We start from the raw sequence: 27,948 nt of genomic DNA, 5'->3' as shown, positions 1-27,948 counted from the left end.
TAAACAGACATAAGGGAAAGTATTCACACTTTACTACTTATCAAAGAAATTCAGCATATCTTACTTATTAAACAAGGAAAACAAAAATTCTTTTAAAAATCACCCACAATTATAAACATGGTACCTTTAAAATACTAAATTAGGAAAACAAAAAACTTGAAACGATAATATGTACCCTTTCAAGGATACCTAGTGGCCATCCTGTATATCTCTGGCATGAGTAAAATTGGTACATTTTGAAAAGTACTTTTATAATCTGTATTTTAAAAATCACAAAAGAGTTTCACTCTCTGGCCCAATAATTGCATTTCAGTGTCTGTTGGACATAGTATAAAAATAGAAATGCACATTGATGTTCATTACAGTATTACTAAGGGAAGATCTCAATGTCCGACACCAGGACGTGATAAGTGGTGGAAAACATACTAGCTTGAATAATTATGCAAATATTTAATGATTGTTCCAAAGATGAGAAATGTTAGAAGTGCTTTTTCTAGAATGTTAGTTTTTTGTTTTTTGTTTTTTTAAGATTAGATATGCACTCTCTCTCTGAAAGTGTTGCCAGTGTTGGGTTTCCCAGTTCTTGGCTATGTCACTAAAATTCAAAAATGTGCCATAGGTTAAGCGAGCAAATAAATGGTTTAATGAGACAGCAAGAAAGCGAGAGCACACTCCAGACTTGAGCACGGATGTGCTGAGGGGTTGGACTCCTGCTCTGGCTGGGGATGTGGCCTTATTTCAGGCTGGCCTTTCCCCTTCTTCTTCCATGTAAATGAAAACTTGTGAATTACAACATTCTCATTGGTTCTGAGTAAGCGAAGGCTTGGAAATACTTCATTGGTTCTGAGTATCTGCTGGCCTGGGGTGTGGGGGGACAGGGGTCAGGGGAAGGTGCAGGAATGGGCTTCTTGTTTTGTCTTGTCTTCAGAGATTGGGCCTTGGGCGGGTGACTCCTCCCTTGGTGGCTGGACTTTCCGCTGTCAGGCACAGGCATATGCGGACCCTGGAGCAGTTTTACACAGCACTTTTTTTTTTTTTTAAAGAAGGTTCAGATCACATAAATGATACAAAGAGCATATAGGGGATTCCCATACGCCCCACCTCCTCTCTCTCACACACATACACACACTTCCCCATTAACAACATCTTTCATTAGTGTGCCACGTTTGTTATAATTGATGAACGCATATTGAAGCATTGCTACTAACCGTGGAATACAGTTTACATTATGGTTTACACTTTGCACCGCACATTTTTATAGGTTTTGACAAAATGTATAATGGCCTGTATCCATCATTGCAATGTCATTCAGAACAATTCCAATGTCCCCAAAATATCCCATGTTACAACAATTCTTCCTTCTCCCTCCCCTCAGAACCTCTGGTGACCACTGCCTTTATATCATGTTACAAGACCTTCCATTGCTAGAATAATAATAAGTCTGCTTTAGTCCATAGTTGCATTCCCCCCTTCTATTTGTCCATTCCTCAATCTTGAGGGTTTTTGAATTATGATGCCCACTCTGTTTCTGATCAATAGGGGGCAGATGGATGGAACTGTCTTGCTTGCAGTTGTATATACTCTTTGTTTTGGGGGATGGGTGTTGTCCATTATCATTATTTTGTTAGTTGTCCTGGGCAAGTCCAGTGAACTAGAGAGTAGGTGTTGCAACACTGCTGAGATTCAGGGCTCATCCAGCATATGAACTGACCAAAGGTTTAAGTCTCTGGGACATATATTTAACAAACGTAGTCCTAAACATAGGTTGAAATAAAAGGGACAGAAAAACCATGTATAGGGAAATTATATTGGGGAACATATCTTCCAAGGTAAGGCCCACTAACAGGGTGCTGAATACCTGAGATTGTCTGTTCTATCTATAATGTCCAGATTTCTCTAGAGCCCTCAGTAGTACCCCTGCTCGAGACACTGTTTACTGTGGCAGTCAGTGAGATCCTTCTGAGATGTGCATAAATATAACCTATGGAATGACCTCCCTACTCATTTTGAAATCTCTTAGTCATAAAAATTCATTTGTATTTAATATTTTTACCTTTTGGTCGAGGTCTTTTTCCAGATGCATTGCTAGTTAGTGCTTGGTAATAATCCCTTGGTGCCAGGGAAGCTCATCCCTGGGAGTCATGTCCCATGCCAAGGGGAAGGTAGTGAGTTTATATACCACATTTGGCTTAGAGGCAACATTTGAACAACAAGGAGGCTTTCAGGAGGTAACTCTTAGGCAATATATAATACTCACCTAAGTGTAATTTCACAAGAATAAGGTTCATAAATGCAAACATCAGTGTCAAGGGCCTGATGTATTGGTCTGTCCTCCTTCACTGGGCACTGTCCATGTACTCTAGGGATTCTTGCCATTCTATTAGAGAATGTAGCAGGACTTCCCAGGATGGGAATTAAATATTCTTTCAGTTATTGTGTGGGTCTCCACTCACTGAGACAATGCCCCATGACCACTCAAACATATTCATATGCCATAGAGGCATGCCCCAGGTGCACTTCTCCCCATACATCCCCCCATCTCCAACACCCCATACCAGTGATCCTCCCCTGCCACAGTTGCAACCCTTCTGTGATCCAAAACCTCCCCAAAACAAAGCCAAAAAATAACAATAATAAAATATTAAAAAACAAATAAAATACAAAAATAATGACTGTTGTGTCCTGCCTCAAATGGATCTTCAGTGCACTTGTGTAAATCAGAAATCAGGGAGTCCTGGCATGTCTCTCTCCCTAACCCTCCAAATCAATCCTTCTCTTGGTGGACACTTAGGGGCCAGCTTTACTCTCTCCATAGCTCTGAACTCCATCCACTTTTCTCCAGCTTCACCACCACTACCTGTCCAAGCAAACAACTCTCTCTCCTAGAACTGGCCCCCACTGCAATCTACTCTCTACCTGCACCTAGGATGATCTTTTAAAAATGCAAATCCAGTGTATCAGGCCTGCTAAAGCTTCAATGTTTTCTCATTGCTCCAGGACAAAAAGCCAAACTGCTTAAACCCAACCTTAAGCTCTGTGTGATCCAAAGCTGCCTCCCTCCTCCCCCTTTTGGTGAGGCTCCCTCTCTATCACCACCTTCCAGCCACACCAGCCTCATTTCAGGTCCTTGTTTCTTCCCTTGGGGCCTTTGTTGCTCTTTAGCTGCTACCCCTTTGCCAGAAATTTCTCTCCCAGGCCCCTCTGCCCACTGACTCCTTGCCTCATTTTTCAGGCCTCAGCCCAAATAACGTTCAGGGAAATCTTTGGGGCTGCCCCAGACCAGGTCCAGTATTCTCTGCAATCATAGTATCTGTTTACTTTTTTGTTTGCCTTCCGCTCCCACCTCTGAAGAATATAATTTCCATGAGGGCAGAGACTTGCCATGTTCACTGCTCTTTACCTAGAGTTCAAGCATGTACTGAATGAATAAGTCATACTGACCACTATTTGTTACCCAGCATTTGTATCTGTATTGTTATTGAATTCATGTCTGCCTCTCCCATTAGACTATAAGCTCCTCGAGAGCAGGAACCATATCTGCTCTGCTCACTGTTTTATCCTGGCATCTGTACCATAGGACACATTCCACAAATGCTTGTACAATTAACTTTATCACAACCATGTGGAAAATGCAGAAGTAAAAAATCATACCAAAAGGGCAGTAGTAATTGTATCAGACTGTGAAAATGTCTGATTTTTTTCTCAACCATCAAAAAAAAATCATAATGGAAAAATTGCAATACAAATAAAAATTCACGACTAAAAACATGAAAAAATAGCTCTCTCTATTGTGCTTATTGAATAAACATAGTTAAAAAGCTAAAAATATAAATGATGCCATAATTATTCTACTTTAAGAGATCAGGTATTCATTTTTCCCTAATGTGTCCAAATTAATACATCTTTTTTTACATGGTTGTAATCATAGATAAAATGCTGTATTTTGTTTTTATTATGCTTCATATTATGTCGTATGCCTTTTCCCGGTATTCTACATTGCCTGCACAATTATTATTAGCAAATGCACAACATTCAGTTAAATTAATGTGCCTTCTGGGGCAATTTAGTTCTTTAAAGTATATTTTCTGAAACAGAAGTCAAAGTATCTGAGCATACATGGGGAAAGAGAGACTCCTGATTTCGTTGGCTGGAAGGTGGAAAAGGAAGCAGGCAGGGATGGACATGTGTGCTAGCATTGATTGAGTGCTTAGGGTAGGATTAAGTGAACTGTGATTATTTTCAAGGAGAGTCAATGTTACATCAAAGAAAGAAAGAAAAGTTATGAGTAGAGAGTTCCTAAGGCAGGTGGCTCAACTGTCCTCTGAAATGAGACGGGTATGAGGAGAACTGGAGGCTGGATGGTGCCGACAGCTGGAGAACCAACAGTTTGGGAGGCATGGAGGAAGTCTAGGTCGTGAGCAAATGTGAGACAGTCCTAAGAAGCTGGAGGTGGCTGGTGGTGTTTAGAAGCAGGTGTGTGTGGTCTCTCAGTCTGTCTGTATGGGACAGATGTGACCAGGTGTCAGAGGGGTGGGTGGCAGTGGCAAAATGGGAGGCACAACTGCAGATTTGGTAGGCTGAATAGTTGCTGCCTAACGCTTTTCAAGGTGCAAGTCTGGGCAGGATGACCTCTGGCTTCCTTCTTGGTTATTTTATGAAATGGCAGTATCGTAGCCCCAAGCAGGAGCCTGAGTTGCACCTACCTCAGTTCTTTGCCTTTCATTTCAAATTTACCCCTTTGTAGACTTCTTGCTCGCCACCTTCTTAGTAATACAAAGTCCCTAACGCTTGTGCTTCACAGCTCACCTCGAATAAAGGACAAAATGGCTGCTGAGTCACATGAAATACTTCCCCAAATAGCCGAACTTCCCACACTTGGAATTCAACAGCAAGCCTGCTTTTTCACCAGTGCTATGCAGAACTCACCACTTTATGAGATTTGTCATCTTGTTCCTCAAACTCCCCTTTCTGCTCTTTTTCCCTCAATCCAGGGACATCTCCATCCGGATTAAGAACCTCTCACTTCCAAACAGTTCTAAGATCCTCCTGATAATGATCTGCTTAAAAAAAAACATGAAGAATCACGTCTGGTGATTTTGTTACAGAGTCGGAGCAGCATTTTCCTTTGAAAGAGGACTGAAATGCAGGAAAGGGCAGAAGAGAGGGAAAAAGCCATACTAGAATTTCAGGCCTGGTATTCTGATGTGTGGAACAGGTGCATTTGTGCTCAGGACAGCCTGTCCACCTCAAATCAAACTGTCACTGTCACTTGCCACCTGATTCATTAGCCCTGTGCTCAATCACAGGCTCCTGCTTTGTGTTTATTTAAAGAATTCCATTATCTAAGACTATTACATACAACAATTTCTTCTCTCCATATTAGCTTTTATCTTTGACCATAGGGTGGGCAAGTAAGCATCCTTTCTCTTACATTCATTGTTGAATCCCCTCTGCCTAAACAGACTTGGTGCATTGACATCGTTCAATAAACATTTCATTGATTAATGAGTGAATAAGTAATCAGAACTAGAATCTTCTAATGTCATTAAAACATCTAACCACTGAATTGCATTGTTAGGTCAGGTTTTAGCATATTGCTCAATCCAGGTTGCCTCTACTGACTTGATTATTTTAATTACTGGAAAAAAAATCTTAGGTTGTCATTGTATTTAGAAGAATACAGCATATATATATATAGTGGTGAAAGGAAATTGTGACTAGAGCAAACTGCCCCCACTCTCCTTGGGACCTATATATAAAGTTTAGCCCATCACTGTGAGTTTGTACCACATGTGAATGGGCCAAAATTCTAAGAATCTGAAGAATGCATTGATGTTTTTATTTTATTTCAGCAAACTCCAGAAAACAAAGAGGGATATCAGGTGGCTTCAAGGAGTGACTGGTGAATGGTTTGAAGAAATCCAAAGAAAAAAGTTTTGCAATGAAACAGACGTTAGCCAAATGTTGAAAACACCACTTACATACAAGCTAAGGAATGGGATGGCAAAAAATGGTAAGAAAAAATTTTAGATAGAAAAGTTATTTTTTCTTAGAATATATAGTATTGTAGATACTGGCTAGGTGGACCTCTAATTTAACCAATCCATTTTTAGGACGACTCTAAAATCATAAGATGAAAAAGATGTATATGCAGCACACACTGAAAAGAGCCATGTGTTATTTCACGGTGATAATGTCTTGAGGGTATGCTTGTAGAATCAGGCAAGGTAGTACAGTGGTGAGGAAGGCAGGCTCCATGCCAAAAAAAGCCTGGGTTCAAATCTGCCCCCTGTCTCTCTCCAGCTGACTCTGTTCCAGTCCATTATTCTCTGTAAGCCTCAATTTTCTCATGTTTAAATGGGTATAATAATAATACCTACATCTTAGGGTGATTGTTAAATAAAATCGTATGTGTAAAGCAATAAGCTGAAACACATTGAACACTTAAATGAATGGAACGATGGTGAAGGAGAAGGGGAGGGACAAAAGGAAAGGAGGAATGCCTTAGAATTTTAAAATATTTATATATAAGTCTAATTCATATATTTATACCTGTATCATACACACTTATGTTACATGCACACACATATAAACCATATATGTAGCAAATACATATATACAGAGATTGATTTTGGAGGGACTAGGGGGTACCCTAAATGGTTTCATTTTCTTTTCCTTTACTTCCTTAGGTATAAAAAGTTATGCCTTAAAGTACAAATATAAACATTTCTGGAGGACACAGTGGTTAAGAGCAACAAGGGAATAGGGTGGGGTCCCTGACAACCCACCTTCGGGGTAGAGGGGAAGATGTGCTGAGAAAGATTCATGCAGTTTGTGTGAGGGGAGGGACATGCTCCAGAATTAAATCCTCAATCTGCATATCCAGAGACTCACTTCTGTGAGGATTTTCTCTAGCTCATATCCAGAGGCTCACTTCTGTGAGGATTTTCTCTAGATCATATCCAGAGACTCACTTCTGTGAGGATTTTCTCTAGCTCATATCCAGAGACTCCTCCTGTGAGGATTTTCTCTAGCTCTTATCCAGAGACAACTCCTGTGAGGATTTTCTCTAGCTTATATCCAGAGATTCACTTCTGTGAGGATTTTCTCCAGCTCATATCCAGACACGACACCTGCGAGGGTTTTCTCTAGCTCATATCCAGAGACTCCTCCTGTGAGGATTTTCTCTAGCTCATATCCAGAGACTCCTCCTGTGAGAATTTTCTCTAGCTCATATCCAGAGACCCACTTCTGTGATGATTTTCTCTTGCTTGCACAGCTATCAGAGTACAGGTCCGGAGGAGTGGCTCGGACTCTCCTGAACCCCTGAAGTCTCCCCATGGGGACATCTCCTCCATTTCCAGTCTGGACAGGGGGAGAGAGGGAAGTAAGCAGGAAGACTTAGTTCTTTGAGGTATATTGACCTCAAAGTGTAATAATGCAAAATTTCCACAATTCTTTTAGATCCTAGGGAATCAGAAACGTCAAGATCTCAAAATCTACCTAATCAAAAGAAACCAGCACCTGCTCCTTCTCGGCTAAACTTCAGATCATCATTCACTTCCCTGTTCTCCTTCAGAAAAACGGGAAAGGAATCTTTCAAGCTTCCATCACTGGGAAAGAAAGGGTGAGCTAAACTCGGATCAAATGTCTGTTCGTTATCCAGTCTCGACTCCAGAAGGCTCTTTTGTGTTCAGAATGTTAAATGTTTGTTCTTAGCATTTATATTCAGATAATAACAAAAGAAACAGGACTTAGTGCACATGGTAACAGTCCTAAGAAACTCGACTCACCTGAGCTCCAACTGCTAACCGACTGCGCAGGTCCCGGGTGGTGCACTTGGGTGGCTGATGGTTAAATGCTGAGAGACAGTCATTGGCAGGTTTTTGCACCACGCCAAGAGGCTCTGGTCTGTACCCTGGCTGTGAAGATGTGTTTATCTTTGGGGAGGGGGAGGAAGGTGTGTCTCTGTTCACCAGGAGAGATGATATAAAGACTAACCAAGAGTAAATCTGAGAAGAGCGAAGAGCATTGCAAAACAGGGGGCGGGGTGGGGTGGGGAATTGTATTCCTGTCACCAGAAATACTGAGGGCAGCCATTCTGAGGTGGCTGCCCCGAATTTAAACTTCAGGTGAAGGGAGCGGGATCTTTTGGAGCCGTAGAGGCAGGGTCCCAGGTGCTGCCCCATTTAGAACCGTATAAATCAGTTCATCCTGAATCACTCCGCGGCCGGATTGTTTTGTGGGAAACAGGCAAGGCTCCTGAGCTGACTGCTAAATTTTTTCTGCCTGTCTTCCTGGTTGGAAAGCTTCCCACCCCCTTAAGGTGTTGGCTGGGCACGTGGTATGTTGCGTGTGTCGTCAAACCTTTAAGAGTGAGTTGTGGCGCTAAATAAAAGTTATTGAAGGTCACTGTCCCAGAAAAACAATAGGCAGGGAGGAGCTGGTGGGGCATGTGCTGAGGCTGCCAGACTTGAGCAGCCACCGAGCCCTCTCGCCTCTCCTGGATGCATGGGAGGATTTTTTACTTCCAGCTTTCACCTGAGGCTGTTTTTATCTTTGGTTAAATGACGAAGGAGGTGAAGGAAATGTAGATTTATGTGGCTGTCCCTACCAGAGTTACTTGCAAAGAAATACTCTTCGAATAGGTGAGTTGCTTCTCTTTGTAAAAATATTTGAAATGGTAGTTCTCTCATTTGGAGCATTTAAAATTGAGTATTTCCTTCAAAGGGAGTTTGTAAGGAGAAAAGAAATTTTCACAATGTGGTTGTGGGAACTTGTGATGTAGTTTGTGGTTTTGGTGAAATTCTTTAAGTTAGAGTTTTATACCGCTGAACAATTTAACATTAGTAAACTTGACAAAGTTGTTTAATCTGTTATCTCTATGGACAAGTTAAATCTGTGTTCATATTGCAAATTACTGCAAAAATGAATCAAAGAAAGTAAAAGATCTATAATCTTCATTTTGAGTGTCACGTGTTTTGATTATAGACCAAACTGAAAAATATGAAACTATTGCAAAGTTCTAGTTTAGTAATTCTCCTTTTAATATACCAAAATGACTTGTAGCTTCATTTTAATGAGACAAACTGAAGCGCACAGTATGCAGAGATGGAACAAATTTCATCGCTGAAGTATCTGTGTGTGTGTTTATCTTTAACAGTTTCCAGACTTTGTCATCTGAAAAACACATTTCACTTTCAAAACATAAGTGGGTCTATTTAGCATTTATCTTAACATGATCATTAATGTTCGTAAATATTTATTAATTCCGCTGGTACAGAAAATAATGAAGGCACTGTTGTTTTGCTTATAATGGTTTCGGAAGATAAAATGAAAAAGCATGTTCTTTTTCCTTTTAAATATGAATGTGACCTAATTATTTGGATATCCTGAATGCGCAGTTTCAAGGGTAGGGCTGCCCTATAGCAGGTAATCTAACATGTATTATCATACATTGTGGTGATATAGATTATGGATTATCATAGATCGTGAGGGGCTCTTTAAGCTGAGATAGAGCCTAACTTTCTTTGGCAGTTCTGATCTTTCAAACCTTCCCAGTGCAAACTCTGACTCAGGACTTCCTCCCTCCCTGTGAGCACCCTGGGAGGAACGACAAAGGGCCCCCCCGGGGAGCACAGTCACCGCACAGATCCGCGTCAGGTTTCTACCTGCCCGCAGCCGAGGGCTCGACTTGGTCACACACGGTGCCGGGCAGAACAAGGCAGCCAAGCGGTCTAGAGGACCTTTTGCAAATCAGAGAAAAAAGAATCAACACCCCTGTACAAAGAACAGCTTCTGCTCAGCCCTACAAGACTTGATTATGAGAGAAGTTTCTTTTCATCTTTGAAGGCATGGTTTAACTGAGAAATGACACTTGCTAAGGGGTAACCTTGCCCAGAAGAAAACGGAAATAACTTTTTTATTAGCAGATACACTTGTTCACTTGAGAGAGGCCCAGCCCATAAAAATATATGATATGGTGAAGCTTTGTGATTTCCTAGTATCAGTGGCTTAAAAACCATGGGAATTCATGAATTCATGAATTTATAAATAGGCAAAAGGTCTTACCATTTCTGCTTCAGAACGATTTGCTCCTCCTCCTAAATGTATGCGCTTCCCGAATTATTCCATTATGACTTTAATCCTGTTTGTACTTGATGGAACCATCCCTCTCTGTAGCCCCACCCCAACCCTAGGAAAAAAGAAAAATCTTTCCTGTTCATGTTTTAATTTACTGATTGCTAGCCAGTTTTGACAGCTGGAGACATTTTATGCATGGGTGTAGCTTTCTGCCGGCACTCTCCTCAGGCATGTTTCCTCGTGCCACGGTGTACAGTGCCTGTGACATGGTGTTCAGCCCTCACGACAGTACTCGAGTGATTCCATCACTTCACTCATTCCTTCCACATTGTCCAGCAGGTACCAGTAGTGTGTATTTCACGAGCTGACAGAGGCAGACTTTCAGGCTGCCAGGTGGCCCCTAGGGTTGCTTCGGTCCTGTCCCAGACCCTCAGTTATTCCTCTGTTGCCCTCCCCGCTATGATAGGTGACATGTATTGCCACTCATCCCACGCTGCAGATACTCCACAGTGAAGTTGCCTTCTCCAGGGGCCACTTGCCCTCAGGTCCACACAGACTCTCAAAGCTGTGCAGCCACGTGCTACCATTTCATGATGGGGATTTTAAGAATGTGGATCCCCTCCACACACACACGGACACACTCTTTATTGTAGACTCAAGGATTGGGACAGAGTGAAAGTCCAGGGGAACTAATCCGTGTTGATCAGTTGTAACAAATGTACCACACTAATGAAGGATATTAATGTGGGGAAGTGTGGGAGGGGGAAGGGGGGGGCATATGGGAAGCCCCTTTATTTTCTTCTTTTTATTTTTTAAGTTAATAGAGCACAAGGAAAGTTACATTAAAAAAAAAACAAAACATAAGAGGTTCCCATAGAACCCACTCCCCACCCCACCACATCATTTTTGTAAATTGTATTTTTTTGAAGATATGTACACCACACAAAAAACGTTACACTAAAAAATATGAGGTTCCTATATACCCCCCACCCCTCTTCTCCCACACCAACAACCTCCCCCGTCACTGCGGCACACTCCTCGCACTCGGTGAACACATTTGGGGGCACTGCTGCACCACACAGATAATAGTTTACCCTGTGGTTTACACTCTCCCCCGGTACATTCGGTGGGTTACATTTATGTAATCTAAAGCTTCTTTTAAAAAAAGAAAAATTTTTTAAGTGCTTAAAAAAAAGAAAAAAAGGAAGACTGCCTGAGTAACCTGTACAATGTTTAATTAAAAAATATCTCCCTCCTCTGATGACTAGCGGAGTAGGAACGTACTTCCTGGTTGTGATTGGAGTGGCACCTGCTTCCGCTTAGTATGTGCGCGCCCACCTGGGATGGTTTTCTTCCCCTGGGATGCAGCGAGCCCTGGAGGGTCCACCCAGCTGCTCTTCGGACAGACCCAAATATGCTGATGCATAGGTGTGCACAGCTATGGCAGCTGCCACTCCAGTTTTTTTTGAGCAAAAAGGTCAACTGCTATTCTGGCAAGTTAAAAAGGCAGACCACATATTTTTTTCCTGAATTTTTTTCTCTCTTCAAAGATCCTACTGTTTGTTCTCACTTTCCCTTCTCCTAGGGCTGCCACTGTGTGGCTTAAAGCAACAGACTTTTTTTTAAGATTTCTTTTTATTTATTTATTTCTCCCCACCCCTTGTTTGCACTCGTTCTCTGCTTGTCTCCTCTTTAGGAGGCACCAGGAACCGAACCCAGGACCTCCCATGTGGAAGGGAGGCACCTAATTGCTTGAGGTACATCCACTCCCTGCTTGTTGTGTCTCTGATTGTGTTTCCTCCTTGTGTCTCCTTCATTGCTTCATTGTGCTGCGCCACAGGCATTTATGTTCTCACAGATCTGGAGGCGGGAAGTCTGAGATGCAGCAGAGCTGCACTTCCCCCAGGGGCTCTGAGGAGAATCTGTTCTTGGCCCCATCCAGCTTCTGATGGCATCTTTTTAATTGTACCTGTGTCACCCCAATCTCCGCATCCTCCTCTGTCTGTGTAATGCCTCTCTGCCTCACTCTTAAATGACAACTGCCACTGGATTTAGGACCCACCCAGATAACTCCTAATCTCCTCATCTCAAGATCCTTAACTGAATTACATCTGCAAATCCCTTTTCCAAATAATTCCAGGGATTAGGACAGGGGCAGATCTTCTTGAGCACCAACAGTCGACCTTCCACAGGTGCTTGTGTTTGAGTTGGGACACGTGTAGTGAAGGTGTGAGCAAGAGGCTCCTGGCCTGGGTGATAAAAGCAGAGGTGACGGCTTCCCACTCATGGATCCTTCAGGCTCTTATTGAGTCCTACTCTAGGTCAGATGCAGGGTTTAGTGCCAGATATAAAATAGTGAAATAAAGAAAGTCATGCCTGGAGCACCTCGTGACCTGGCAGGAACAGCAGGTGGCTGCACGTGGTAGGAGAGGAAGTAGCCACAGAACACCAGGAAGGGCCAATGCCCTCGTGCCGGCCATGGGTTTGTATATGGATTGCAACAATATTCCAGCAAATGAGGATGAGGTGCCTCTTAGACTTCACACCATGTGGACTAGCTGCCAGCCAAGGGCACGGTTATGGTGAATGCTGTGGTTGGTGCCTGGTGCTTCTGCCAGAGGAAATAGAGGAGGAGCATTTAACCCAGACTGGGGGACCCAGAGCCACCTTGGAAGAGGAGAGCCAATTTTTGAGGGTCAGATAGCTCTTAGCCCGGCAATTATGTCAGATGGCTGCCCCGGCTGGAAAGAATGACATAAGCAAAGAGAGTAGCAACTCATCTAGGTCACTGGGTCTCGGTGACACAGACCAAGATGAGGAGTCATAAGAGATGAGGCCAGAGAGGCTGGGAGTCCAGACACGGTCACCTACATGCCATGCACTCTAGTAGCAGGCGGTGGGGAGCCCGTGACCACTTTAAAAAATAGTAACTTTCTTTTCCTTATTATGTATACATAAGAGAAAAAAATCACCACAATTCTCTGACCCGGACGAACACCACATTCTGGTATATTTCCATGTGTGTGTATATGTATATCTTTTTTTTTCCACTGATGTTTTTTGGACAGGGAAGTAACATAATCAGATTTTCATTTTGGAAAGATCACTTTAGCTCAGTGTTTCTCAGCCAGGGGTGATTTGCCACCCTAACCCACACCCAAAGGACACTTGACAACATCCAAAGACAGTTTTGATTGTCACAGCTGGAGGGGGGATGCTGCTGGCATCTGGTGGGTGGAAGCCAAGATGCTACTAAACATCCTTCAGCACACAGGACAGACCACTGCCTCGAAGAATTATCCAATCCAAAATTTCAGTAGTGCTGAGGCTGAGAAACTGCCATAGCTGCACCAAAGGAATAGATTTGAAGGAGCAAAACTAGAGTCAGAGAGTCCATGTTAAGGACCATGGAGACGGAGGTGGCTTCACTACAATAGAGGCAATGGGGGGCAAAGAAATGGGCAGGTTTGTGCAGGCTTTAGAATATAGCAACATGAGAACCTGAGAACTGGATGTGGTGGGTGAGGAAGAAGGAGTTGTCCCTGGTGGACTCTCCACTCTGCCTGGGGAAGCTAGGTTGATGTGATGAGGATAAGAATAAATCCAGGTGGCGGACTTAGCCCAGCGGTTAGGGCGTCCATCTACCACATGGGAGGTCCACGGTTCAAACCCTGGGCCTCCTTGATCCGTGTGGAGCTGGCCCATGCGCAGTGCTGATGCGCGCAAGGAGTGCCCTGCCAAGCAGGGGTGTCCCCCACGTAGGGGAGTCCCACGTGCAAGGAGTGCACCCTGTAAGGAGAACCGCCCAGTGCGAAAGAAAGTGCAGCCTGCCCAGGAATGGCGCCGCACACACGGAGAACTGACACAGCAAGATGACGCAACAAAAAGAAACACAGATTCCCGTGCCACTGACAACAACAGAAGCGGACAAAGAAGACGCAGCAAATAGACACAGAGAACAGACAACTGGGGTGGGGGGAGGGGAGAGAAATAAATTTTAATAAAAGAATAAACCCATGCGTTCACTTATTCAACAAGCACTGCTCAAGGAATACCCTGTACCGCGCTGTGCCGGCAGGCTCCAAGGAAATAGTAGGACAAAACAGACACAGCTCTTGGCGTCATTGGGCTTTAGTCTTGTGAGGACACAGACAAGGAGATAGGGAAGCAGAATAGTGCTCAGACGGGGAAGTTCTGCGTGATCTAGAACACCTTCGAGGGGTATGCTTCCCAGACTAAGTGCAGGCTCAGGGAAGGTCTCCCGGAGAAAATGGCCTTTATAAAGATTTTCAGGGATGAGATACTGTCTAGGCACAGGGGTGGTGGAAAAGTGTCTCCAGCAAAAGACTGGTGTGAGCATAGGCTAAGAGGTGAGGCAAATTCGCTATGGAGAAGGTAATTGTGAGGCTGGAAAAGTGTGCAGGGACAAGATCACGTGGGGTCTTATAAATGGAGGGAAGAATTTGGACTTTAGCCTGAAAGTCTAAAATGGAAGTCAGTAAAATGTTAAGCAGGGACTTGGCATGGTTCAGTTGATACAGATCTCTCTGGCTGAAGTGTAGAGAATGGGTTGGATTGGGGCAAAACCTGGTGACAGAGGGACAGTTATAGAGCTATTGCAGTAATAAAGGCACGAGATAATAAAGTCTTTACTAGGGTAAAGACAGGAGGATGTAGAGACGGGGATGGATTTGAGAGGGATTTCTGTGTTTGAATCGACAGGATTTGTTGATGGCTTTGAAGGGAGACGTGGGGATGGAAGGAGAAAGTGGGGTGTATTTCAGACATGACTTGCCTGTGGACAGGCAGGTGGAGCTCTTCAGTGGTCAGGGATTAAAATGTGCTCCACAGCACTGGGGGGAAATCACCCAGGGTTCTGGTCAGAAAAGAATATTCTAGTACAAAAAAAAAAAAAAAAAGACTATTCTCGAGGTCCATCCTACTCTATTGAATGAGAATTTCTGAATGGTATCTGCAAAGGTATAGAGACTAGAAAATAGTTTTGGAGGAGAATCCTTTCACGAGCTAGCTGCACACTCTCGCACTCAGCGGCCCTGTGTCCCAGTTGTACTCCAGGTGTCCTCTGCAGCCACGTCTTCCACTTACCTGACACTCAGACACTGATTCCTGCCCTCACGCCAGAGCTGATGGGGCTGGTGAGCTGCCCAGCTGCTGCAGCCCCGACGGGGCTCTGGGAAGAATCTTCACCATCTGCCAGTTCTTAGCTCCAGGCAACTTGACCACTTGAGCAGTCCCCTGCTCTTGAGCCTGTCGTACCCGCTTCTCTCCATTGCCTTCCCTGTTCATCCCCCGGAAATGCCCACCGGACTCTGCCTTTTCAGTGCCTTTTACTTAACATCTCTTTGCAGATTTATCACATCTTGGCTTTGGTTCTTTATGGACCTAATCTTTCCTACTATCCAGGGCTCTCAGTGTCCGTGTCTCAGTCGTATTTGTTTCCTCCAAGGCACTCAAAGTAGTAAAGTAGTACCTAGCAGGAAGCTAGGCAGGCAGGTTTAATAAAGATAAACTAAAAAGAAAAAGAAAAACAGTGCCTAACTTCCAGATATTATTAGTAGAGTTGATATTGCAGAGTAATATGGAAAACTCTCAGTTAATTTTCATTTCTGTTAAACTGTGAGCTAAACTGTAAAATACATAGGGATATGGGAAACATATGAATTGCTTGGCCTCCCAAGTTTTATGCTCAGCTTTCATGAACCATGAAAAAGTTAGGAGTTTGGTTGAAGGAAAATTGCCTTGCCACTTCTGAAGATCTGACCTAGAGTCCCAGGTGGTTTAACTCTTTGTTCCCCTTCCTGTTCTCTTCGGAGAGCCAAGCACCTAATTTCATACTGAGCTCTGGCTGAGCCCTTACAGGCTGCTAACTCTTGTGCTATAATTTAGGCAGGCACACCTTGGAATAAGGTTTATGGATTTAAAAGATAAGAACTTCTATCTTAATTTTGGACCTAATTAATTTTTTTTTTCCTCTCACCGACCTGAGAGAGAAGCCACATGAATTGTAAAGGCATAATTGTTCTCCTCTGAGATGGTTTCCTATTAAGTAAGGCATCTTTATAAAAATAAACATCCTGAAGCCATATTTTTAAGGAGGTACCAGGGGTTGAACCCAGGAACATGGGTTCATGGGAAGCAGGCGCTCAAAGCTCTTGGCCATATCCGCTCCCCGTGAAGCCATCTTGAAAGGATCTGCTTTTTAAGATTTTCCCTTGTTTGTGGCGTCTGTTCCTGACTGAGTCCCTTTTTGGTATGAAAATGTATAGAAACAGAACATCTGTTTCCCATTTGCAAGACAAGCCAGCGTGCCACACTGGTTAACAAGAAGGCTGTGGATTTAAACAGCGTGTGGTCCTTGTGCCTGGGACAGCCCAATCTAACATCTCTGCACTTCCAGCTCCTCAGCTGTTAAATGCAAATGGTAACACTATCCACCTTACAGGGTTGAGGTATTCAAGTGAGTTAAAACACAGGTAGAACTTGAGAGCAGTGCCTGGCACACTCCACAAATGTAACTCTTTTTGCTATTATGTTTTTATGCTGTGCTGAAATACAAATCTACTATGTAATTTTTCTCTTGGCTACTTGAGTAACAAAGATTCTAAGCAAACCCAGGGAAAGTTTTCCAAAAATTTTCTTCAACACTGCACTAACCTAGAAATGTTTTCCAATAGAACATTCAAAAGTCTATCATCTTGAGATAGCAAGATTTAATGGCAAATGTGCTGTTGATTTTCCTCCTGGTAAAAGTTAGGCCCTGCTTGAAAGAAATTATTTCAAATTCTTTCCACAGATGTGATGGCCCTGCAGAACCTTCTGTGTCCATAAGGAGAACTGCCACAGTAAGTAACCAGCAAACCAAGTGTTACTCTAAGGAATTCTGAATGTATGTGATTCCAGGTTGGCTACCAATTTGAATAGGATTCCCTTGGCTCAGTTTTCAATTTGTTTTACAAGTTTAGATTTTGCCTAGGAAGTCCAAAGTTTTCCAGTCGTGGTTGGCTTCCAGTTGTCTCTGGTATGGAAATGCTCAAAGAGATGGCTCTGCCAGGAAGGAGTGAGGCCAGCACGTTTCCACTCACGCCATCAGTGGCGTCTCTAATATTTTACCACGTGCTGCTCCTATACAGCCCCAAAGCTTTGGGCAGAGGAAGAGGCTGAAGGCAGCCACTGCCACTTTTGCAAGTAGGCCTGCGTGGGCCTGGGCTGGACCTTTTCTATATTTGACCATCATTAGTATTCAAAGAGGAAGCCACTGATACCTGAGATGCGTTGAGCCGGAGCAAGATCCCATGAGGGCATTGACGCAGCATCCCCCTCCAAAGGCTTAAATATACATTTATCACTGTGGTCACGTGCTAACTAGATGGAGAAGCTGTTCGCTTTTCTGTTTCTTGCTTTCTCATGGTCATAGCTCTCGATCTACACACGCCTCTGTCTTTCTGTGTAGTTCATGTGGTTTGGAAATGATGTCAAGGTAGAGAGTTCTGGAAGGAACCTAAGAGGGCAGGAGAAGGGCAGAGGAATTTTCCAATTTATTGTGGGTTAGTGTTACACCTATTTTTCGCTTTCTCTCCCTCTCTTTTTTACAAAGAGCATGGGGTATAATTCCGGAAAGGAGTGCATGTAAACAGAGGCTCTTCAGTTCAAAAACAAAAGTGAGCCTTCTTACTTCTTCAGGTAACAGTTACTTCTTTCTAGAAACTAACACTTAACCCTTTGCTCGCTCCTTTCTGTGCGGAGCCCGAACCGTGACATTAGCACCAAAAACTGCTTTACTCCCATTGAGAATTTACTACAGACCAGGCACTTGACATAGCTCCCTCACAGGAAATCTACGAAGTAGGTGTGGCTGTTATTTCTGTTTTAAAGTCAAGGAAACTGAGGTTTAGAGAATTTACAGATCGCGCCCAAGGTCACACTGGTAAATGGTAGTCGACTACGTCTTTAACTCCGCAGCCAAAAGGCAGTCATGCCCTCAGCTCCATCAGTCCCAAAGACGTCTGCCTCTGGGCCACAGTCGCTCTCTGTCTGCCACTGTCCCTTCGAACTGAGAGAGCTGCAGTGGCACATCCTCTGCATCTGGCTTTTGCTCTCCAAGCAGGACAGAGCTCTGTTCCCGGATGCTTGTGTGCCCTTTTCTTGGACTAGCGCTATGGCTAACCATCCAATGCCATTTAAGAGCCTTGGGGCATGTAAGAAGAAATGCAAATGCCTGGAAGTTTTCAAATCAGAGCAAATTTGGCCTTCTGGAGCTTGACAAATCCCATCTGAGAATTAATAGATATCTTTCTCTGACACTGTGGATTGCGGTTTGCATTTAAACATCCCCGCTTAGAGTATGTCTGTCCAAAAGCTGAGAGCGAGGAAAATGAAAGTGAAACTGAAGGCAGTCATTTTTGTTCCCAGTTAATAACTATTATAAAGTAGGAGAGAAGAGAATAATGAAAACTGCTTTCTACAGCAGAGGTTCTGAGTGGGATGTAGATTTCCATTATTCACCGAAGTCCTGCTCTGTGAGCCCACAGAGAGCTGGGAGTCAGCCCGCCATGCGACAGGGGTTCTGGCCAGGATCTGAAGGCACGGACTTCCCACCGCTTGGTTGGCAGCCTGGCAGGAGTGGTGCGAAGGGGATGCCAGCAGCTTGTGGGAGGTTGTACCGCGTTATTAGGTCATCTCCCTGTCAGGAAAGAAGGAAGCTGCTATTTAAACATTTGTGTATACTTTAAAGAAGCACAGGATTTCAGGAAACATAGACTTTTTTAGAGTTAAAAATTATCTTTAAACTTCGATCGCATCTAGTCCGGCATGTCTCACCCTGGGCACCACTGGTGCTTCGGGCTGTGGAATTCCTCATTGTGTGTCCGGCCTGTGCACTGTAGGATGTTTAGGAGCAACCCCTGCCTCTGCCCACTAGATGCCAGCTGCTCTCCTTAACCCGGTTGTCGCGACCAAAAGTGTCTTCCAGCAGCTTTGCCCGCTGACTCAGCCCATATCCCTACACAAGTTCTGGCCGAGCTTGCTGTTAGGCGATACCACCAGGCCTGTCCCCCTCGAAACACGTCTCCAGTGTGGCACTCACCCCACTGGGCGCTTCACGTGGGTGGGCGTGGGCTCCCTGAGGCAGGGGCTGTCACCCTCACCTGTGTATCCCCACTGCCTGGCACCCGCCAAGCAGCCCATGACTGAAGAAGACACGCCAGGTGGGTTGGTGGATTGCCCTTTACAGACACAGAGCAAATATGGGAACACCTTTTAAAAAGTCGTTACTTGCCTTTACCAAGGTATTTGATCACATCGGTGAACTTAGGTCTGAATTCCGACAACTGTTCTGCAGGTTTGGCTGCCCTAGGAGTTCTCAGATCTTCTCAGGTTACTCTGTCACAGAAGGTTTGTTTGTCTAGTCATGTCAGAATGGCAGACACTATCAGGAGAGTGAACTGGGATTGTGGAAAGGGCCACACTTTGTTCAGCTGTTTTATGTGCCACGTTTGCGACTGTAACTGAGTTCCTAAAAGCCAGCCTGAAGACTCTGGCCTCTGACCTTGTGGGACGCCTTTCCAACTCACTAGGCTGCAGGCACGAGCGGGAGTCCTCCAGGAAATTCTCGAGAACCACAAAAGAATATTAATACCTAATAGGATTATGAACAGCTAACAGAATTATCTGACCCAAAATGTCAGTAGCACCCAAGTTGAGAAACCCTGGGCTAGATATCTCTTACTTTAAGTAAAAGTTCTGTGTTTCTGAATCCTTTGCTTCTTTTAAGTTTATGCCAGTGTTTAAATAGCAGCTTCCTTCTTTCCTGAGCAGAATGTCGTTCAGGCACGTGGTACGGCTCCCATGAGGTGCTCGAATCCCCTGCATCACATTCCTGCCAGGCTGCCAGCCCAGGGCTAGGCACCACGTTAAGATGCTTTACAGCCATGAATTCAGGAAAGCGGATGTGGCTCAAGCGATTGGGCTTCCATCTACCATATGAGAGATCCAGGGTTCCATTCGCGGGGCCTCCTGGTGAAAGCAAGCTGGCCCGAGCAGAGAGCTGGTCCATGTGGAGAGCTGGCCTATGCAGGAGTGCTGGCCTGAGCGGAGAGCTGGTGCAGCAAGATGATGCAACAAAAAGAGACACAGAGGAGAGACGATAAGAGACACAGCAGACCAGGGAACTGAGGTGACACAAGAGACCGGGCACCTCTCTCCCACTCTGGAAGGTCCCAGGATCAGTTCCCGGTGTCACCTAAAGAGAAGACAAGGAGACTCAGAAGAACACACAGTGATTGGACACAGAGAACAGACAACGGGGACGGGGAAAGGGACAGGCAGAGGAGAAATAAATCTGAAAAAAATATTATTTCATTAATTCTCATGGTAAACCTATGGAGGGGGCTATTTCCTTTTTACAAAGAAACTAAGGCACAGAGAGGTTAAGTAACTTGTCCAAAGTCACACAGCTATTTTGGGGCAGAGCCAGGATTTGAACCCGTGTAGAGCTCATGTGCTTAACCACTAAGCTATCCTGCCACAGTCATGCTTTGCTGAGTTCTAATATTGTAACTTCCTGTGAGTCTTACTTCCTGTAATGTTACTAGAAATCTTATATATGCGGTTTTCTACCTTGATATATTGTAAGCCAATCTGTAAACACGTGCAAAGTATCTCACCACATATGAACTATTTAAAGCAAGGTTCCTCTCTTCAGAGAGTTTACTGTCTAAAATATGCACATTAGTGAAGAAAAAAAAAATCCTTGAGAAACTCAATTTTCTCATCTGCAAAACTGCAAAATGGGCGTAACAATCCCTACCTAATTCACAAATGTGTTGTGAGGATCAAATGAGAGAGCATATTTTAAAAAAAAAGTATATTGAAAACTGAGTAAGTAATTTTGTTCAAATATAACACATTCAGAACTAAAATGAATGTGCAGAAATGTGTTAGAGAAGTTCAGAAGAGGGAAACATTACAGTGGGAAGAGTAGTCTCAGAATGCAATTCAACAAATATGAACCAGGGGAAGCAGATGTGGCTCAAGCCACTGGGCTCCCGTCTACCATATGGGAGGTCCAGGGTTCGAGTCCTGAGGCCTCCTGGTGAAGGCCAGCTGGCCCGTGTGGAGTGCTGGCCCGAGCGGAGAGCTAGCGTAGCAAGATGACACAACAAAAAGACACACAGAGGAGAGTCAATAAGAGACACAGCAGACCAGGGAGCTGAGACAGTGCAAGAGATTGAGCGCCTCTCTCCCGCTCCAGAAGGTCCCAGGATCGGTTCCCAGTGCTACCTAAAGAGAAGACAAGCAGACACAGAAGAATATACAGTGAATGGACACAGAAAGCAGACAACAGTGGGGGGGGGGGGGGCGTGAGATAAGTAAGTCTTTTAAAAAAAAATACTAGATATAAAAAAAGAGTATAAATCAATCAGTCTTTTCTAGGCCAGAGGTCAGGCTAGGAGCTTGAAATTGAAAGGAGAAGACTAAACTTCATTTTATTTTTTATTTATTTTTAAGATTTTATTTTATTTATTCCTCTCCTTTCCCCTCCCCCGTTGTCTGCCCTCTGTGTCCATTCACTCTGCGTTCTTCTGTACCTGCTTGCATTATCTGGCGGCACTGGGAAACTGATCTCTTTTTTGTTGCATCATCTTGCTGCATCAGGTCCATGTGTGTGGCGCCACTCCTGGGCAGGCTGTGCTTTTTTCACACGGGGCAGCTCTCCCTGAGGGGCACACTCCTTGTGCATGGGGGACTCCTATGCGGGGGTGCCCCTGCATGGCACAGCACTCCTTGTGCTCGGCAGCAGCACTGTGCATGGGCCAGCTCACCACACGGGTCAGGAGGCCCTGGGGATCGAACCCTGAACCCTCCGTGTGGGAGACAGATGCTCTATCAGTTGAGCCACGTCTGCTTCCCATAAGCTTCCAGGATCCTGATTCAGTTCCCGTGGACTCCTGGGGCCTGGCACAATGCCTAGAACAGAGAGGGAACTGAAATCAGTGGGAGGGGGGCATTTAGTGGTAAAGTCACGGTGCAAAGAATGTAAGTTACTTTCGACATGACATAACAGGTATAAGATCTGAGAGGCATGAAAATACTGTGAGAATTAAATCTGCTGGGAGAGTTGGAAAAGGCTCCTAGAGATGGTGATAGAGGAACTAGACTCTGAATGATGAGTCAGTACTTTTCAGGAGAAGAAAGGAAAAAAAGCAAAGATCTACAGCAGAGACACAGCGGAAATGGAGCGCAGGGCACCTGCAGAGAGTCGTGGAGGAAAGGCTTCATTCGAAAGTTGGAGAAGGACTCTGACAGAGCTCTGCTGCGTGGAGGTGTCTGTACCTCATCCTCTAGGCCAGGGGTGGGAAGTAGCCTTCTGCTTTCATGGCACCTCCATGGCAGGGGACATTGTTTTGAGGGGGACACTGAGCCCAAGACTGAGCTTTGATTGATGATGAGCATCTGCCAGGGCCCAGAGGGGCGTACCCCTGCTCGAGGTAATGGGAAGCTTCAGATTCTTCCCAGCAGCTCTAAGACTTGCATGTGGCCTCAAAAGATGCCGACTGCTACGATAGAGTGTGATAATAAACCAGGAGCCACAAAATTCAATCAAGGTAGCATAGTGATTCAGCAGGGACTCTGGAATCTGACAGCCTGGGATGGAAGCCTCTCCCTCCACCAGTGTGACCTGGAGCAAAGGGCCTGACCTCTTGAAACCTGAATTTTCTCAAGTGTAAAATGGGGATAAGAATAGTACCAACCTCACAGGCTGTTACAATAATTAAACCAGTCGTATGAAGCCCTTTGCACATTGCCCAGAACAATCAATGTAGAGTTGCTGCTAATAATAATAATATCTCATATAGTTTAAATTAAATTTAGAGGTCTATTGAGCAGTGGCAATGTTCAATCTTCTTTGTGTCTGATACCATTGATCAGCAGCTACTTTTTAAACAGTTTTATCACCGGGGGGAAAAAAGTTTGAGTGTAACAAAACTAGATATTTCCTCTTAATTATCCCTAAAATTGACATCTCTATGTGTTGGAAGCATCCTTAACGTATTGGATGCAGAGGATCTGGGCAGGAATATTACAAAAAGAAATTATATTCTGAGTCTCTACATGGTAGCACTCCTTCCCCAGCTAGAGAGGTTCATCTCATTGGAACCCTCGGTTCACATACTTTCCATAGTAGTTATCTTTTCACTTCATTATAAATTTTAATTATAGACCAGTTCCTTTAATTATAGAGGAATGTGATCCAGGAAGCCACAAGGAATGTCCTCTGGTCTTTATAGAGGAGACTTGAGGTTTGTATGGGTGTTAAAATGGTTGAGAAACAACATTTGGTATTCTTTTAGATGGAGGTATCTACTCTGCACCAACTACCAGAACTGCAGATTTGGGAAGATGGATTTATAACATCTATGACTAATTATTATTAGCACAAATAAAGATCTAAAGAGAGTCAACAGGCAGGACACAAAGGATGCACTTTTTTTTTTTTTGAGGTACTAGTGCCAGAGATTGAACCCCAGACCTCATGTGTGGGAAGCCTGCGCTCAGCCACTGAGCTACACCGGTTCCCCCAAGTTGGTTTTTCATTTGTTTGTTTTGTTTTTAGGCAGTATCAGGGCTTGAGCCTGGGACCTCATACATGGGAAGCAGGTGCTCAACTGCTTGCACTACTTCCGCTCCTAAAAAGACGCCCTTTTTTTTTTCCCAAAGATTTATTTTATTTATGCCCCCCCTTATTTGCTCTCTGTGTCCATTTGCTGTGTGCTTTCTGTGTCTGCTTGTCTTCTCTTTAGGAGACACTGGGAACTGATCCTGGGACCTCCAGCTTGGGAAGCACTCAGTCGTTTGAGGCACCTCAGCTCCCTTGTTTGTTGTGTCTCTCATTGTCTTTCCTCTTTGTGTCTGTTTATTGCACCATCTTGTTACGTGAGCTCACCGCACCTGCCCATTGCGCCAGCTCTCCTTCTCCAGGAGGCACTGGGAACTGAATCTGGAAACTCCCATGTGGTAGGCAGTAGCCTAATTGCTTGAGCCACATCCATTTTTCAAAAGATGCACTTCAAATTGAAAAGATTTTTTAGCTTTAGGAGAGTGGAATATGGCCCAAGTGGTTGAGTACCCCCTCCCACGTGGGGAGTCCTGGTTTGGTTCCAGGTAACTCCTGGGGAAAAAAAAGCAAGCAACAAGCAAAACAAACAAAAACCATCTCAGGGAAACCAAGTGTCTCAGTGGTTGAGCACCAGCTTCCCACCTACAGGCTGTACCCTACAATCCCTGGTACCTAAAAAAAAACCCAAACATATATATATAGCTTTAAATGATCTGGTTTCTCAAGATTAGTTTATGGTTTTATTACTTCCAATTAGTAATAAAAACCTCTTAAGGTGGTTATATTTTGCCTTTAAGATGTGTTTACTTCTGAGTTTTATGTTAGAATGTTAAATTATATCTAATGTCCAATAAATTACCATTGGAGTGTTTCTTAATAAGAACCCTCCTTTGTGAAAATTCAATTATGGCTTTCTCCCTTTTTTAAAAAAAATTTATTTTATTTCACTTCTTTCTCTCCCCCCCCCCCCCAATTGTCTGCTTTCTTGTGTCCATTCGCTGTGTGTTCTTCTGTGTCTGCTTGCATTCTCAGCAGCACCGGGAATCTGTGTCTCTTTTTTGTTGTGTCTTCTTGCTGCGTCAGCTCTCCGTGTGTACGGTGCCACTCCTGGGTAGGCTGAGCTTTTCATGAGGGGCAGCTCTCTTTGCGGGACGCACTCCTTGCACATGGGGCTCCCCTACGTGTGAGACACCCCTGCGTGGCACGGCACTCCTTGCACGCATCAGCACTGCACGTGGGCCAGCTCCACACGGTCAGGAGGCCCTGGGTTTGAACCCTGGACCTCCCATGTGGTAGGAGGACGCTCTATCAGTTGAGCCAAGTCCACTTCCCAATTACTGCTTTCTCACAAAACTGAAAACCTCAAGGCAATGAAATTTGGGCAGAGCTTCTATAGGAAATAACTGACCTAGACCTTGAGAAAGAAAACAGGCAATGTGAAAATACTAGATCGTCAGGAATGAAATAACTTAGACCCAGACAGACCTGTAGTGGAGAAGTAAAGAAGTTGGGAGTTTTGGAAAAATTAGACATTTGATCTTGGGCATTGCAGGTGAGGTGAAATGGAATGATGGCCGTCAAAGGGGAAACAAAATTTTAGGGAGGAGGGGGTCAAGTCGCGAGGAAGGAGGAGCAGAGTGAGCTGAAAATGCCTGGAGTGGGAAGTGTGGTTGGTACCAGCCAGGGAAGGGTGCAGCTAAAGTGGAGTCAGGAGATCAGGAGCCAGAAATGCAAATTGAGTCTTGGCAAAAGGAAGGGAAGGCTGGGAGTGGCTCATTCCCTCCAGGATATGAAGACAAATTAAAGCTTGAAAGTAGGGCAGTGATTGGATTTGATAAATCAAGGCAAACAATTCTTAAGAAAGGAAAATAGCTTTCGCCTTATATCCATCTCTAAATCCCCTAAAACTAGCAATGTTTTTGTTGTTGTCGTTATTTTTTTGTTTTTTAAGCTTATAAGGTCATATTTTTTGGTGCCTTTGTTTCAGAACTATTAATCGGCTCCTTACGGCCATCTGCTGGGGGTGGCGGGGTTCTACTATTTAAAGTGAACTCTATGGATAGAAACAATTTTTGTCCCTAAATCCATCAAATCCACAAATCTTAAAAGTCCACTACAAGCTGCAGGCAGCAGGCTCTTGAAAGAATTGAATCGGTACAGTGTTAGGAAATCAAAGCCCCAGCCTTTGGGACCATGGAAACCAGACTCCCAACTCAAGAGAGGTCGATTTCTTTCCTGTGTTCCAGGAACCCCCTGAGAATTGTAGAGTGCCGTGGAAGTTTGCAGGAAACTTTGGCAGAGGGAAGGCTCCTGAGAAAAAGAATTAATGTCCTTATGACGATGTTTGTGCTCATTTGCAAAATGGCAAAAAGAATTAAATAGCGTTAAGGTGCAAAACAAATGTTAGGAAAATTGATTTGCAGGCCTTAGACTAGGACTTTTACGCTTAGGGCATTTTTGCGGTGAATATTCTGGTTGGAGAAGGTCCAAGAATAACACTGTGTTTTCTACTTTAAAATTAGCAGGCAAAAAGATACAGTTCACCATTGGAAAATCAACCAGTCAGCAGCGTGTTTGTCCCTAAGCCAGCAGGCATGAGGCAGGGAGGTGGCGTGCCTCCGTGGGATGCTTCCCTGCTGGAGAATGAGTTTTTCCAAGGTAAGTCTAGGCACTCAATTTCCTTTGGAACCCCCAATACTAAAGGAAAGTAAATAATAATTACTGTTTGTGTTAAAATGCTCAAAACCTATGAAATCCTATCATTTATTTTCCAGGTGCTTTTGTTTACCTTATCTGAAGAGGATGTTGGTCTATAATATTAACACAGATATTAAAGTATACTAATCTAATCAAATATTTTCAGATCGGGGCCTGATAAATATATGGACTAGTAATGATATTTAACTTCAGGTAAAAAGGAAATACATCTTTAGGGAATACATCTGTGAAGTTTACTATTCTTAATAGACCTTCATTGTTCCTGATTAGGAGGACCTAAGTGTACTTGTGATGAAATCTAATTGTCATTAAACAGTTAACCTTGTACAACATATAATGATAGAGACTGAAACAGCTTCCAAAAGTATCACATGTCCATGTATCTTATTATTATTACGTAAGCATAGTTTTCTTTTATATAGGTTGTTCTGTGTCCAAATAAGCCTGGCCCTTTGAAAAGTTAACTCATTCACTGGCAAAGGCAGTGACGTCACCTCAGCCTGATGGTGGGAGACAGGTGGGCTGGTCAGGGAGAGGCGTTCAACAGAACAGTCACCCTGCAGGCTCGTTTCAGTAATGTGGCATTCTGTTCCACAATGAAGGGTCTCTTTGAAGAGGAGGGCTACTGTTTATGAAATCGGGGGGAAAAAAAAAGACTTGGCCTTTCTGAAAATACAGAGGAGAAGCAGAAAGAATTTTTTGGACCTCAGGTGTAGTGAGTAAAATAGGACTGTAAACTTGGGATTTTAAGTGACATTGAATAATTTAGAATTGTTATGGGTAGGATTCCAGGTAACTTTACCTCTTTTGCTGTGTTTTCCTGTATGTTCCATTATGAACATATATTGTTTTTCTAATCAGGAAAACAATTTTACAAGGGTCAAAATCAGCCGTGGACAGCTTGAGGAGGAGAGCAGAGACAGAGATTTTATTGATTTGTTTAAGAGACAGCTTTTTATTCACTATATTGTTTTGCTTTGCCCTGGCTGATATTGTGGCATTATTTGACTATTTTGTTTGGAAATATAGGGAATAAATTATTTCAAGAACAGGGGATGAATAAATTTTTTTTCATTAAAACAGTGCCAGGAGGATTCCCTGGAGGATTCCTTAGTTACACCTCCTCAACGTTCAAGCTGAATTCTTCTGCTGACTGTGCAAACTTAACAGCAGCAAGTTACAGGTGTAATAGGGCAGGGAAATTCCAGAACAGACTTCAAAAACTTTTAGGACCTACCCTCCCATTAGTGTTGGCATGTCACTTTCAATCCCATTTACGTGTGAATTGGTTTAATCATATTTGGCATCTTCTCCTAAATAAAAACCTGTAAGAATTTAAAGTGAAGAATAGTCTTTTAAGCCCATTTATATGCACTCAGATACTGCTGTCCCTTACTTTCCCTGACACTGAAGAGTTAAAATCACTCTTTGTGGCAAATAATTTAGAATAAACAAGGAGAGTACACTATTTTAGGTATCTCTGAAGGAAATATTTCTGTAAACCAAAAATT

The 27,948-nt window shown here is 43.7% G+C and overlaps 1 protein-coding gene across 5 annotated transcripts in view; it reads left to right on the top strand.

The window, feature by feature from the left end:
* EXPH5 (exophilin 5) overlaps positions 1-27,948 on the top strand; it is a 98,693-nt gene that overhangs the window by 61,073 nt on the left and 9,672 nt on the right. For 3 of the 5 annotated variants that reach the window (XM_071212317.1, XM_004470854.4, XM_058289254.2), the window contains exons 2-5: positions 5,853-6,013; positions 7,465-7,627; positions 16,898-16,946; positions 26,242-26,377. In XM_071212317.1, the coding sequence (XP_071068418.1) occupies positions 5,853-6,013; positions 7,465-7,627; positions 16,898-16,946; positions 26,242-26,377 (509 nt within the window). Of the gene's footprint in view, positions 1-5,852; positions 6,014-7,464; positions 7,628-8,064; positions 8,649-16,897; positions 16,947-26,241; positions 26,378-27,948 lie in introns of those variants that run through there. The other 2 variants (XM_004470855.5, XM_004470856.5) reach the window with 2 other exon arrangements.

Source organism: Dasypus novemcinctus, chromosome 27, assembly GCF_030445035.2.
Source record: "Dasypus novemcinctus isolate mDasNov1 chromosome 27, mDasNov1.1.hap2, whole genome shotgun sequence".
Taxonomy (NCBI): domain Eukaryota; kingdom Metazoa; phylum Chordata; class Mammalia; order Cingulata; family Dasypodidae; genus Dasypus; species Dasypus novemcinctus.
Note: the sequence above shows the minus strand (reverse complement) of the source record. Positions and strands in the feature narration are given on the sequence as shown.